Here is a 15,397-nt window from a genome sequence, read left to right as displayed (position 1 = left end):
TCATTTGCGGGGCAACTGTGGCAACGGCAAAGCGGCACAACGTGGAGAGACATTTCCGAACGTGTCACACAAGCTACCATGCTAACTACCCAAAGGGCAGCACACTGCGAGCGGAAAAGGCCCGCGAATTAAAGGCAGGTTTGAGCAAACAGCAGTCTTTTTTCACGAGACCGGTGAAAAACTCTCAAAAAGCAACCGAAGCCTCATTTAGAGCTACACATTTCATGATTAAGAAAAAGAAGGCATTTTTAGACGGGGAGTATTTCAAAGAAGCAATGATGATAATTGCAAAAACTGTGCTTAAAGACGAGAAATATGGAAACGATGTAATCTCCACTCTCTCTGATGTCCAGCTGGGGGCAACTACAATTGTTAGAAGAGTGTCGGCTATGTCCGGGAACTTGGCCGATCAGTTGGATCAGGATCTGGCAAAGTGCAGTTGGTTTAGCATCCAGTGTGACGAGTCCGTGGACAGCAGCAGTACAGCACAGCTGATGGTCTTTATCCGGATGGTATTTGATGGTTTCTCCACAAAAGAAGAACTTCTGACACTACTGCCGCTAAAGACAACAACGAAGGGAGTTGACATCTATAACGCGGTGAAGGAGTTTTTCGCGAAGAAAAAGGTACCGTTGGAAAAGCTGGTATCAGTGACTACCGACGGGGCTCCTGCTATGATCGGCCGACATACGGGATTCATCGCTCACTGTAAAGGTGACACAGAGTTCCCAAACTTCATGCATTACCACTGCATCATTCACCAGCAGGCGTTATGCGCAAAGGTGATCGGCTTTGAGCACGTCATGACTCCCGTCGTGAAGATCATAAACAGCATCCGCTCCAGAGCTAAACAGCACAGAACATTCAAGGTGCTATTGGAGGAGCTGTCAGCTGAATATGGTGACCTGCTACTACATACGGAAATCCGATGGCTCAGCAGGGGACGGATTTTGCTTCGTTTTTTGTCACTTTTGGGTGAAATCAAGGAGTTCATGCAATCCAAAGGGGAAGACACATCTCTGCTGGAGGACACTGAGTGGACACTTGACCTTGCGTTTTTAACAGACATTACTGGGAAACTGAACCATTTGAACTGTGAGCTGCAAGGCAAAGGTAAGACTGTTGCTGACATGATTAGTGCTTTAAATGGATTTAAAGCCCAGATGAACATTTTCTCTGTGCATTTACAGAGAAAAAAGGTGCTGCACTTTCTCTCTGTGCAGATGGTGCTGAAAGACAATGCTTCTGCATCTGAGACTTTTGACAAAGTTGCAGAAAAGTACACTCAAGTCATAAACCGACTTGGTCAAGAGTTTGAGAACAGGTTTTGTGACCTTGATCAGCTTGAGCCATGTGTCTCATTTGTTTCCAATCCTTTCATGAATGTGGACACAACATGCATTGCTGAGCAACTAAGTTCAATGTTCAGCTTGGATGCTGGACAGGTGGAAATCGAAATTGTAACATTGCAAAATGACGTCCACCTCAAAGCCTATCTGGGTGCACCAAACTTTTGGTGCCTTGTTGACACAGAAAAGTACAGTGGTGTGTGCACAGCAGCTATGAAGGTTGCCAGCCTGTTTGGTTCAACCTATCTTTGTGAATCAGCCTTTTCTGACATGAACTTCATCAAGAACAAACACAGAACACGCCTCTCCGATGCACATCTGCAAGACTCACTCAGAGTTGCAGTGTCAAGTTATACCCCAGATTACAACACACTGGTGAACAGCATGCAATGCCAGGTTTCCCACTAACAGACAAAGAAAGCCATATTAGATGTTCTCAGTGGCAACATTACAGTGTCATGTCAAAGTTGAATTTAATTATTGAAAAACAAATGTGTTTGTTAAGTGTAACATGTGACAATTTGCTTTAAAATGCTGCCAATTTGGTGAAAAGTTCTGTAAAATTTGAAAGTTGATTTTTTGTATGTTACATACATACAAAAATAATGTATGTAACAGTGCATGATTTGTTAAAATTTGTTAGTGGTAAGTGAAAATGTTGTAGAAGTGATCACTTCAAAATGTAAATACTTGCAGAGATATATAGAAATAAAGCGTTGCATATTGATATTTATGTTTCCTACCTTGTTTCCTAATTGCATTCTTTATAATTATGGTGAAAAATAATTAACATAATTAGTGTCCGTACATAGATGAATATCATTAATTATTAATGATAACACATAATTAAGTTAAACTGAGGAAATTTGTTATTTGAGAAGTGTGTGTCAAACTGGTAGCCCTTCACATTAATCGGTACCCAAGAAGTAGCTCTCACTTTCAAAAAGGTTGGTGACCCCTGATATAGATGATACTGCCCCCATGGCTTCCTGTAATGTACTGCAGTTACAAAAACACATTTACTAGTATTAGTATATAACAATAAAATTCAGCGTCAACAAATTTTTGTAGTTGACGTCATCAATTATGCCGACACATTGTTGCAGCCCTAAAGATGAACAACCATATTTGCATATACAGCAATTGATTTTTTTTTTTCCATTTTGTTCATTATTTTTTGCCTCCTGCCATTTCTCACCTCCTGAAAGCACAAAATAGTGAACCACAGAATTCTGACAAACAACCAGGAATCATCAGTATTCCAAATAAGCAGGACTGAGCCAAGCAGTCATGTAATGAAGCTGTTCTATCCTCCTGACTACCAGGAAAAAAAAATGTTGTCCAATCAAAAAAAATTTTAAATCCCCCAATGTTTGTAAAGTAATTAGAAGACTGAAATAATTTTTTGGGAAAAAAAAGTTTACATTTTTTAGATATCACATGTCCACTGCAGAGGACATTGGAAGGCCGAACGTGTAAAAATGAACTTTGATGGCAAACATTTGCTTCAACTCTTCACCAAGGAGAAGTTTGAACTCAAGGAACTGTAGTGGTTTCTTCCCCCAAAACTGCAAGTCACTGCTATACTGAAGCCACGAGTTGGTGATTGCCAGATCAAAAAAGTAGAAAACTGCACATACTGTCAATTTCTGAGTGTGAGAGACCATCCTGTAGAAACTCAACATTCAATATGGTCCACGTCACCTATATTGGTAGTGTACTCAGCAATTGCCAGTGGACTTGGCACATGGACAAACCTTTTGTTTTTCTTAAACCATCTTGTGCGTCTGTCCTGAGGTTGATTGCCATAGGCAGAGGATGCCATGACAACTGTCCAACCACTTAATGACAGCAAGTTCAGGTCTGAGTACCATCCCTGATGCTCCTCCTTTCTTCTTCAAGGGCTTATTCCCTATGATCTTCTTCATCAGACAACTCAAGATCTGAGTTTCCCCTCATCAAACTGCAATAAATTTCTTTCTGCTTCTAAAAAGGACTCCTTTTCTGGTCATTTAAAAAAAACAGAACAAAATGGAAGAAATGACTACAAATGTCCACTACGGAGGACATTTTTTTTAAACACTTCAATACTATACTAAAATGAAGTTAGAATTAAGCATACTGTGTTTTAATGTGTTATTAAGAGACTTATTTAAAATATGCTAACATTTATAGCTAAAAATTCCCCAATAAGAAGTTTTATGCACTTACTTTTCTTCTTCCCATAAAATGTGCTTGCAGCGATGGCTGCCATGTTCCTTAATGAAAAAACTAAAGTTCCCAAAGCTCCACCCCTTCACATTTGGTATCATTGGAAAGCCCTAAATGTCCTCTGTAGATACCAAAAGGAGGTAATTCTGTAGTATGCAGTGCATGGGAGATATTCAGGTTTAGAAAGGTGCTCTACAGAGGACAAATTTGCATTGCTGGTAGTCAGGCTATATGGATATTGCTTTTCTTCAGAATATGTCTACTGCCCATAAACATGTAGTGAAATCAGAAGCATATGTATTTTTTTCATTTTTAGCTTTTTTCTTTTTGTTTTCTTCCACATGAAGAACTAAAGATAATACATGTTGCTGTTGTTGAAACCAGCTGTTATTGTCTAATGATAATTCAGTTTTATTCGCTTTAAAAAAAAAGTATTTTTACAAAAAGTTGACAGGTGTGTTTATAGCTACTATTCTGATCAGTGTTGCCAACTTAGCGACTTTGTTGCTATATTTAGCGAGTTTTCAGACCCCCTTGGTGACTTTTTTTTTCTAAAAAAGCGACTAGCGACAAATCTGGCCACTTTTTCTGATGTTATTGGAGACTTATTTATGCTGCTGTGGGCACCTCACCCGTGCCAAAGCCCCCAGCTGCTATCAGGGCAGGAGATGTGCACACCTGTGCGTCCAAACTGCAAATGAATCACGCACGAGCGAAGTCAGTTCTTTTACTCTTATGCTGTTTTGTGGATCACAAGGTTTAAAACTACTTATACACACACACACACACACACACCCCCCTATTTCAGGTCACTTTTTCCGGTCCAAGCCGGATAAAGGAGCAAGGTTGGTATTGTGACATGGAAAAAAAAACAATTGCTAAAAGAAATTTTATTTGTAATTTAAATAAATTCTAAATGCATTTAGGACGTTTGTTACTCACTTTATGTCTCTTCCACGATGTTATTTCTCTCTCCAACAACGTAGGTAACAATGACATTAGCATGACCAATTATGCAAATTAGGCAAGGACGTCGTTTAGCGACTTCTAGCGACTTTTAGGACAGCCAGTAGCGATTTTTCTTACTGAGGTGTTGGCAACACTGATTCTGATATCCTGTGTGGTAAAAAATAAGCTGTTGTCCTCCATGGATTGTAAGATTTGAAAAGATAAACACAGCTTCCAAATTTTAAAAATGAAGCCAGCACAGTTCAGTGCAGGGTTGCTTGCTGTGCTTTCAAAAAGTAGTTTGACTGCATCAAAGTCTCCCCCGCGCAGACATCTGTTTTATATTCTGTTCCAAATATTACTAAATAGAACAGATGCTCATTTTTTTCATTACGAGTTTAGAGCAGGGCTGGACTGGGACAAAAAAAAATCAGCCCGGGCATTTTGACTAGAGACCGGCCCACCAGGCATTATAGGAAAAGCCATAAAGCCTTTGAATGAAAACAAATGCTGTTGTGACAGTGATGTACACTATCTTGTTGGTATATGTATGATTTCTATACATTTTACATCAGATAAAAACTTTGGTTGTAAGATTCAGATAATTATTTAATAAAAGCGAGACATTTTAAATGAGAATAAGAAAAAAGTATTTCTTTGTGCCCCCCTTTCCCTGTTAATGCCCTACCTGGCCCCCCTGGAAAAACTTTGCTAGACCCACCCCTGCACAGTTACCAGCTGTCAGCTACATAGAAAAGGATCCTGGTGTCATTTGTCTCTCAGAAACAGTTCATAACTTCCCTTCAACTCATTCATGTCACCTAAAAGGTAAACCTGTTTCTCCATCACCTCTTCAGCTCTGATGATTCAGTAAGGACATCTCCTGGTTTCATCTTCATGTTTCCCTCAATATCCATCCATTCCCTTCCGCTTTTCCTCATCAGAGGAATTTGTTAATTTGTTATATACCTGTTAGAATTGTAGAAGCATGTGTAAATTAGCAGCAAAACAAGTGCAATTAGTTTGTAAAAGCTGCACTGTTGATAAAATATGAAGCAAAATAGAAATGGCCTCGACCATAACAAGGAAGTTCGAGTTCTATCAGGCAAGCAAGGTAACAACTTGGCAGGCTGCTAATGAAAACTAATGTGAAAGTGGTCACAAGTGGATCAGGCAGAACAGACGATGTAACCCTGTTTCACCTTCAAGTGGGCAGTGGGAGTAGCAGGATGTGCACTGCAGCATGAAAAACACCCTGATGAAACATTAACAATTACTTTCTTTGATAATGTCAAGTAAACATGCAAAGCGCTGATAAGAATGGCATTACCAAGCGAAGCTCTTTATCTACAAGCAGATCTTATCTATAACTATAACAGAATTTTTCTATAACTAAGTTTACACTGTTTAAACAAGGATCCAAAGCCTGCACTGCAGCTTATTGTTAGAAGAAAAACTCAGAAAAAAGGTTTAAAAAAAATGTTCTGCTGGCATTTAATTTGAAGATAAGAGAAGCGTTTTGCAAACACTTTGAATCCCCAGGGGTTAAATATCTCATACTGTCTTTCTGCTCAAACAAAGTTTTTGTCACCTCCATAAAAAATAATCTGTGTGTGTGTGTGTGTGTGTGTGTGTGTGTGTGTGTGTGTGTGTGTGTGTGTGTGTGTCTTTGAACAACTGTACAAATCCCGTGTCCTGTTATTTTTCTCTCAGCCTTTCTCAGTAAAAATATGTTTTCATGTTCAGCTGGTGTTTTCAAAAGTGGCTTAATGCTTCTAGCACTTTTTGTTTTATGCAAATCCTTGCTAGTTGCCAGAAGCTTTTTCCTCTGTTCCCTAACTCATACAATTGCATCTTATAACTTTGAGAGCATTCAAACTCAGAAGGGTTAAATTATATTGATTTTGTACCTAAGACAAAAAGTAAATTTATAAATTTAAACATTTATGTTCTTCGATCAGTCCCTTCTTGTTTTAAACAATTCAGGGAGAGAAGAGTAAAAACACACACATAGTATACAGAATTAAATAGGGAAAAGTTTTTTTTTGCTGTTGTTTGTTTTTGACTATATTTCTTGAAAATCAAATATTCAGTATAAGCACCAACCTTAGGAGCTCAAACAAAATCAAATTCAAAAATCAGCCTTATTCAGTCCTTCTTAAGGCTGCCTTCAAAAGTCCCTGCTGACTCGTGTTAAAATGCACCAATTTAAAGAAATAAACCTTTCATCTAAAGATGGTCGCTAAAAGTGTAGACAGCGATTGCTATTTCCGCTTTTATTTGACCTCCATGAGACTGATGAGAAAAATCTGGTCTTGGCACATAAGTGCTACAGTACCTGTTCACCTGTGCACAAAAATAATGAAAGCAAGTGAATTTAACTAGAAAGCAACAGTCCATTCTATGTTGTTAGCATCTCAAATTCATCAGAAAAGCTGAACCCTTCAAAGAGCGCAAAATGTGGTTGAAAGACTTCTGAGGCTTTCAGCATCTCCATGGCGACAACCTGTATGAGACTAAGCATGTGAAGCTGGAAACGGGCAGAAACCACACAGATGTGTCATGCATAGAGCTCACAGCATATACTGGCTGCTAATAGTTTTAATTTCCTCTTGAACACATTTTCTTTGAGGGGAGCACATTTTCTCGTAACTGTCTAAAAATCTGAATTTTAAATCGTTTTTTAAAATATCTACAGCACATCAGCAGTAACGAGCATTCTGACTGGTTTACCAGCATTAGAAGCCCAGCTCCATGCATTAAAAAAAAAGACTTACTTCTTACTAGCAACAGTGCCGCACTTATGGACACTCTCGAATCCTGCTAAGGCATTTTGGCAGTTGGTTTTTTTTGTTTGTTTTTTGTTTTTTGCTAAATGGAAAAGTGCATTCCCGCTGACCATTTTTAAGCACAGCAAGAGATATCAGTACACAAAGACGTGCTGTTTGAACAGTGATATTTCCAGTGTTGGGACTAACGCGTTATTAAGTACATTATTAAATACAGTCCAGCCCTGTGTGCAGCTCATCTGCAGTCTGGTGTTACCTACATCTTCCTATTCGGAAGGCTGAATTTCCGAGTTCTGAGTACAATCAAAATCACCACGACTGCAGTTTTTGTGTTGGATGTAAAAAGCGCACATGACGCTGTGACGTAGGCTAGAATCATGGCAGCAGTCAATGACGGTCCAGGTGTGGGATTTCTCTCGTGGAAATATGCACATTATTTTTCCTTTCTATTGGTAGGTGGCACAGTGCACTTGTGGCAAGTAAGCAAGCTAGAAGACTGGCAAAGTTATGGAAGCAGCACATTAACAAGAGAATTCTGAGTAAAACCAAAGTTACTTTCCCTAGTAACTAGTTACTTTGAAAGTAACGAGTAACTTGAAGTAACTGAGTTACTTTTGATGGAACTAGTAATGTAACTAAGTTTCTAATTTAAAGTAACTTACCCAACACTGGATATTTCTGATGGCTGCACATGCCACTGTGAGACTAATGGAGGTAATGGAGCACTTTGCATGTACCTGCTTATTCTTACGCAGCCAACAAAAAGCATATGCATACAGCACCACTTCACACACAAAATCTAAAAATGTTTTCAGCTTGCTAGAATAATAATTTAATGGAATTCATAGCCAAAGAAAGCTCACTTTCCTGTGCAATGCTTTAAGACTCTACTATTTAGAACACAGTTTGTCACCTCCAGATTGAATTATATGATACAGACAAAGATCAAGTCTGTTCAAGCAGCTAGGGGTTTTTTGTTATCTGGGGTGTTTTTTGGGTGAGATTCACCCTTTATTCAGTGTTTGATGTGAGAATATAATCTTTCAAGCGCAGGTTCTACAAGTGCTTTAGTCGTTTGAAAAAGACATGCTCGACTGGAGAGGGGGGAGATGCAGTTTATGTTAGATGAAAGGCACAGCTGATGAGATGGGGTGAGAATACAACCCTTCTCATCACAAAGGTCAAATGAAAGCACATCAAAATGCCTTATTTTTCCATCGCTATTAAAGTAAACATTTGGCAAGTGATGATAAAGCAGTCGACTCTGTACTGAACAAAAATGCATAAATACACACAATGTACAATGTACTGTTTTAAAATAAGGAGGATTTAAAATGTATAACGTGCTGGCAGAAAATTGCCAGGACATTTTCTGTGTTTTATGGATTTTATTTTTTTACTTTTTTCTTCTTAAAACCAGGTTTAAGCCCTGATCTTGCACATTTTCAAATTACCTGTATATCATTCTGTTTTAGGTTCACTCCATATTTTTCCCCTGGCCATCCACACTGCACCTGCGTGGCTCTATACTGAAGCTGTAACGTTTCTTTCAAAGCCTCTCCCGGAAGTGGCTTAAGCACATTAGCTTAAGTACTGCACACTACTTAATTACAATTTAGAGGCACTTCTGTTTTTTCATTTTGAGAAACTTTAGACTTGAAGATTTGCCAGCGGTATTTTTCTTTGCTTGTTTTTAGCAACAGAAAAATACACAAACAAGTTATGAAATCTGAACCGTAATATTTGATATTTATTTATTTATTTATTTATTTTTAAAGTCTGTTGACTAATCATCTGCTGAAAGATATTTCAGAGTTTTCAGTGTATCCAGGAAATCCAGATAAGGGATATCCAGCTCAAAACTTCCTGTGTCATGTGTTGTTGTTTTTTTAATATGCAACAATTTTTAAAAAGCTAATAAAAGGCTGCGCTTTCATCTGATAATGGCTATGGGATTTCATTTTGGCAAATGCAATCATTCTTTTGCTCTCCAGACAGGCTGTTTATCTGAATGCAATGAAAGCCTGCTAGGACTCTGGCTCTGAATGAAAACCAGGAAGTTTGCAGTACCATAAATCTCTGTATATAATTGTGATGGATGCATGCAACCACACAACTGAGATACTTAGTTAACTGAGATACTTAGTTACCTGACCTCCGCTCCAGTCCTTCCTGGTTTGGCTGAAAGAGGAGGCTGAGGGTGGAGCTGGTTTAAATGCAGAAGCCAATAAAGTGGACTGGACCATCTATTGTGATCATGCAGGGGGAATGGGGTTCTTCTTGAATGATGGTTAGCTGTTATCTCTTTAGTTTTCACCTTTGGTGTATATAATGGTTTATTCATTTGCTATATAACTGGAGCTGTTTCTCATTTGGGCAGGTCAGTTTGTTGAGTTATGTTTTTGTTAAATGACTTTTGAGTGGCGGTCTGTTAAGTTAACCTCTTTTATGGGCCCACTTGGTTCTTAAAAACTTTATTTTTTGTTATTTTGAATTTTTGTAATCATCTTGTCCTTTTTGGGGGTATAATAAAACCCATTTTTTTGAAGATTACATTTGTGCCTGTGTGTTCCTGGCTGCTTGGATCATGACAATTGGTGGCAGCAGTGGGATACAGCCAGTTTAAAAAAAATACACACACACACAAAAAAGGCACAGTTGTTTTTTTTTTTGGGTTTTTTTTTTTTGAGATTTAAGATTAGTTTATTTAATAACCATTTCCACAACAACCAACATTCAGAATTAGCATCATCACAATATTTCATATCAGGATACAATGATAGAATCTGAGACACAAAGGCTATATACACTACACAATTAAAAACCAAATGATGAACCAGATAACTAGTGAATAAGATAATTAGCTAATCAAATTATTCAAAAGACACGTTTGATGCATTACAACAGAATAGAAAATTATTTTCACAAGGCACATTTATTGAACAACAATGGGACTGTCTTGCATGCAAATGACTATTTGCATGAGATAAAAGTTTCAGGGTTTTTTTTTTTTTCTCCCCACTCCTTATCAAACCATGCAGAGAGGAGCAAGGAGTGTGAGAGTAGTCCGAGGAGATGTACCAAGCCAGCAAATGGGCTCAGAAGGACAAGTCGATGCAGAACAGGAGGAGAATGGAGCTTCTGGAGGGGTAGACAGCACTGAGGGCCAAGGTAGGGAGCCAACGATATCGGATCTGATCTCTCTTCTCCGTTCACATATGGGCCAGCAGGAGGCCAGAGAGGCTAAACAGAAGGAGGAAAGTGCAAAGCAAGAACAACGTTTTAAAGCACTTCAACACCAGTTTCAGTTGTTACAGGTAGAAGCACAAGCCCGCACTTCTCCAGTGCCTGAAGGTCAGGCAGCTGAATCACCTGATCCAGAATCTCTAGATGATGACATTCTTCCTCAAGCTGGTCTTGGTATATCAGTTACTGGTTCATCAGGTCAGTCCCATTTTCTGGAGCCTAAGTTACAAAAACTCACCAACGAGGATGATATTGAACATTTTTTGATTACCTTCGAACGCATTGCAATGGCCTGTCGGTGGCAGAGACATGATTGGGTTTTTCACCTTGTACCGCTGCTTACGGGCAAAGCAAGAGGTGCATATGTACATATGGATGTTGATGATTTTTTGAATTATGACAAGGTTAAGGCAGCTATTCTTTATAAATATGATATCAATCCTGAGACCTATAGGCAGAGATTTCGATCTCTTGATGTAAACCCTGCAGAAAGCCCTAAAGAGTTGTATGCACGGCTGAAGGAGCTTTATGTAAAATGGGTCCACCCTGAAGATAAAACCGTTCAGGACATTGGGGAAATCATCATCCTTGAGCAATATTTACGAATGCTATCTCCTGAGTTGCAGGTGTGGGTAAAAGAGCATAATCCACCCTCTGCTGCAGAGGCTGCAAAGCTGGCGTTAGTATCTTGCCCAAGGATATTTGGCATCCTGGAGGCAGCCTGGGATCAAACCACCGACCTTCTGATTAGTGGTTGACCTGCTCTGCCACCTGAGCTACAGCCACAGTACAATGTTGCTGTTGAGGGGTTTCTGCTGCTCCTGCTGCTGATAGTGCTGGAGGGCAGGGCTGTGTTGATCTGAGACTCTAGACATTAAAAAGTCCATAGGAGAGACGGTAGCTGATTAAACAAGTATCATGAGATATTAACAAAATGCAAAGATTGGTGACAGCGCTTGGAACCATAAGGACACAAAAAACTGTGAGAAATAATTTAGGCTCTGTCTGTGAATCAGTCTGTGTCTCTGAGTTAACTTGTGTTTCTCCTACAGCTCCGGACCGCAACAAATGCGCGTGCTCTTTGTGAGCTCGTTCCCGGCTCGTAACCAGCGCGTTCTGCCGTCAAGGGCGATCATTGGTTAATAGTGATCATGTGACTGATGCAAGCCAGATCCTTTTATTTAGCAAAACTGTGATTAATAGTTAAATATTATTGTTGAGGGGCACAGACAGGACTTCGCACGCACACATTAAAAAAATAATAATAATAATTTAAAAAAAAAAAGTTGCCTCAACAAAAGGGCACTTTGGGCACCCATCAGGAAAGGGGCGGGTGCTCAAGCCCCCCCCCTCTGCACGTGCCTGTCAGAGAGGAAGTGTCATTAAAATGCATGAAATAGCAAGTTAAAGACCCAACGTATAAGACAGAACTCAGATCATTGGTGGCCAATTAATATTTCCTGGGACTGTTGTGGAGGGCAACTCCGATAAGCTTACAAAGAGATAAATTTAACACTGAGCTGAATGAACTTCAGCTTATTGGTGCAGCCTTTCACTACAGTTCGATGTTCACATGTGGCCACTTGGGAAAATCTTTTGCCTGCCTTAGAATTAGATGATCCCCTCTGAGCAGTAGAAAGGTAGCGATATTAAGGAGGAAGAACCCTCATTAGACAGGAAGAGACTTCTGACACAGGCATCAATCCAAAGTGACCAATAGGGAAAAATTGATAAATATGACTGACATTGCTGTCATCAAGCTGCCCAAACTTCTGTTTTGACAGAGCTGGTCATACTTGTTGATGATCAATTAATCAAGTGAATTTGATTATCGGCACCTAGCTGTTACTTATGCACTTACTACCTATGGAAAGAAGTAAACGTGTACTTAGTTTTTAACAGGACTGGATAAAGTATTTTAGACACTTTCTTTTTCATATTCCTGTATATGTAGCCTTAAGAGTTTGCATCCAGATATACTGCAATCTAGACAGCATTTTTTACTCGTGTTGCGTGTTTCAGCAAAACACCTATGATTTGAAAAATATGTCACAGAGGCGCTGCTCAGAAGCTGAACAGTACTGCTTATCAAGCAAGAATGGAAAAACAATTCTCTTTCTTTTCAAAAGAACAGTAAATGATCCTTTCAGTTCTGAAAGGGTTACAGCGTTGTTAAAAGAAGATGAGATGCAGCGCAATGCAACACAATGCTCCCGGCCTTCTGGAAATGTGTTGGTGCCATTAAATTAAAAAATCTGTTCAAAAAATGTTCAAGATGGGCTTTACGTCTACCAACAACTGCTCACACTGCCAAACCAATTCACCGGACAATTATATCCACGCTCTTTGGTTCTGTCCACCAGTTCAGAAGTTTTGGCGCGAGATATGTGAAGACTTATCAAAGTGTCTGAAATGTAACATTCCAACTTCCCCCTTTGTGTGTTTGTTGGGCAGTTTAGATAATGTCACTTCAAAAAAGAATATCGCCCATATGGTTTCCACTGCCCTATGCATAGCCAAGAAAACAGTCCTCATGAACTGGAAAAATAAAAATAATCTTAATTCTAACCAATATAGAAATTATCTATTAGATTACATTAGTCTTGATACAGAAACTGCTCTCCACATGAGATCGATTGCTCTGGGCTCCTTTGATCAGCTCCATCACCTAGTGGGGGTGGGGGGTCATAGTTTGGTCCATCAGGGTGTACACCTCACCCCTGGCGTCGTTGCCCACCTCTCAATTTTAAATACACGTAGACATTGAGGGCTAGCAGGAGGGACTATGCGCTTACCTGCTGCTCTCTGGCAGGTAGCTCCATGCCCTCCTGGGTTTTAAATGCACCTTAGAACACACATGCATCCACACTACAATGAGCGGGTGGAGGGAGGTTTGGAGTCTTCTCTCACCCCCGTTCTCTGCGGCCTGCTGGAGCGGGGGGGCTAGGAGGAGGAGTTGGCCGTCCGACTGCGGTCTGGAGTGTGGGGCCTCCCTGCTGCTGCGGAGTCGGGGCGGTCTGCCTCCCCCCACCGCAGGGAAAAGGGTAACACCACCTGGGTCTGGGTGCAGTTCCCCCTCCAGGGGCAAGGGTACCTAGACCCGGTTTGTAGAGTACGCTTGGGGAGTGTGATTGTGTGTACAGCGTCTCTTTATGTTTGTCTCCACGTTGGTTGAGTGTGGAGTAAGTGCATATGAGAGCATGAGGGTGGGAATGGATGTTTGTGTCTGTGTGTGCCTGTATGTCTGTGTCTATATATCAGGTTGGGTATCAGACGCCACCTTTCTGGGGACATCTCAGGCCCTCCAAGGTTTGGAGGCCTATCTCCCCCCACCACCACTTCCCCTGCCAGTGGCGGACTCCCTCAGGTGTCGGTGCGTTGGTGGTGGTGATCACACCCACAAACTACACCCTTTTTGGCTCCTACCTCAAAGCACACTGTGTTCTGTTGATCTTATGTGCTGCACAATAATGTTTAATATTTAGTATTTACTGTCATATTCCCATATATCATTGTGATGCTGTTTATTCTATTACTCTTGTTCTCTTCTGCTTGTTTTCTTTTTTCTTTCTCAGCAGGTGACCCAGGTGATCGATAGATGCATTTTTTTTATTTTTTTTCTCTGCCCATTCTGTTGGTTTTTGTCTTTTGCCCTTCTCCCCCGTCCCTCTTCTCAGCTGTTTCTCTTTCCCTCTTTCTTTCTCCCCTTCTTTCCCCCAGTCAAGTCTGTCCCGTATTCAGCAAGTGAAAATAAAATAAACAATAAAAGGTGAATCAAATGGACCATTACGGCAAGGCTGGGATGGTCAGTTTGGTAAAGTAAATCCGTTGGGCATCTTTCTTTGCCTTTAGACAACAATTCTGATGGCAAAAGAGCCAAACGGGACAGGCAAAAAATAAATAAATAAATAAAAATAAATTAAAAAATCTCTTTCTAAAAGCAAGAAAATACAAGGTTTCAAGTATTTGCAAGTATTTGCAATGTTGTCTTGGTACTTTGTGTTTTCAGATACATTGAATATGTTACTAATTAGCAAATAATTATTGTGTTTTCTATTTACAATTTACACAATGTGCAATCTTTTGTAATGATACTTTAATAATGTCTGTCATTGCAGACAGTAAAGCCTTGCTGCAAATGAGCAAAAATCATTTTCACACTGCAAACAAGTGCATTGTCAAAACAGCAATTAAGATGATAGGTGATTTATTTGGAGCAGGTTAAAGTGATCTCTTTTCCATCCATAAATACATCTCCCACCTGTACCAAAATATAATGATGCAGAAGTGCAAATGGGTCTTTTTGTGCTACAGTGTTTGATTCCAGTACTTCAAAGGGTCATAATGTTACAGCAGGGGCATGATGACATTGCATCTCCACAAAATCATAGTTGTCTGTTCACTCTTTTGGAGCAGATGAGGCTAAATCTGTATGCTAAACTAGAATAGTTCCACCACCTCAGGTAATGTAAATTAAATAAATAACCTGTTGAATTATTATACCTCTTCTAAGGTCCTTGTAGTTTACCTTAGTATTTTGACTTTATACTCCAGCTCCCGTATTTAAGAGGGAATATTTCTCTTTTTTTTTATTCCACCGAGTTTATCTGAGAACTATCACAGCATATTAGGACTTAACATCATCAACATGAAAACTTAACATCATACAGTTATCATAAGCTCAGCTCAGTGTATTTAAACTCGAATGTTGGTACTTTACTACAGCGGTCCCCAACCCCCGGGCCTCGGACCGGTAGCGGTCCATGAGTCGTTTGGTACCGGGCCGCGAGAGTTGAGGCTCAGGTGTGAAATGTATAGTTTTCAGGGTTTTTATCAATTTTCAGCGTTATTTTG

General features: G+C 39.8%; 1 protein-coding gene across 1 annotated transcript; it reads left to right on the top strand.

The window, feature by feature from the left end:
• The first annotated feature begins 278 nt into the window (after positions 1 to 278).
• Positions 279 to 1,255, top strand: LOC146630572 (general transcription factor II-I repeat domain-containing protein 2-like). Its single transcript, XM_085356579.1, has 2 exons — positions 279 to 1,113; positions 1,224 to 1,255. The coding sequence occupies exons 1-2, from the start codon at positions 279 to 281 to the stop codon at positions 1,253 to 1,255; spliced, it is 867 nt and encodes a 288-aa protein (XP_085212705.1).
• The last annotated feature ends 14,142 nt before the right edge of the window (positions 1,256 to 15,397 follow it).

Source organism: Diplotaxodon limnothrissa, linkage group LG6, assembly GCF_057381915.1.
Source record: "Diplotaxodon limnothrissa isolate DT_005_m linkage group LG6, D_limnothrissa_male_GT1.1, whole genome shotgun sequence".
Taxonomy (NCBI): Eukaryota; Metazoa; Chordata; class Actinopteri; order Cichliformes; family Cichlidae; genus Diplotaxodon; species Diplotaxodon limnothrissa.
Note: the sequence above shows the minus strand (reverse complement) of the source record. Positions and strands in the feature narration are given on the sequence as shown.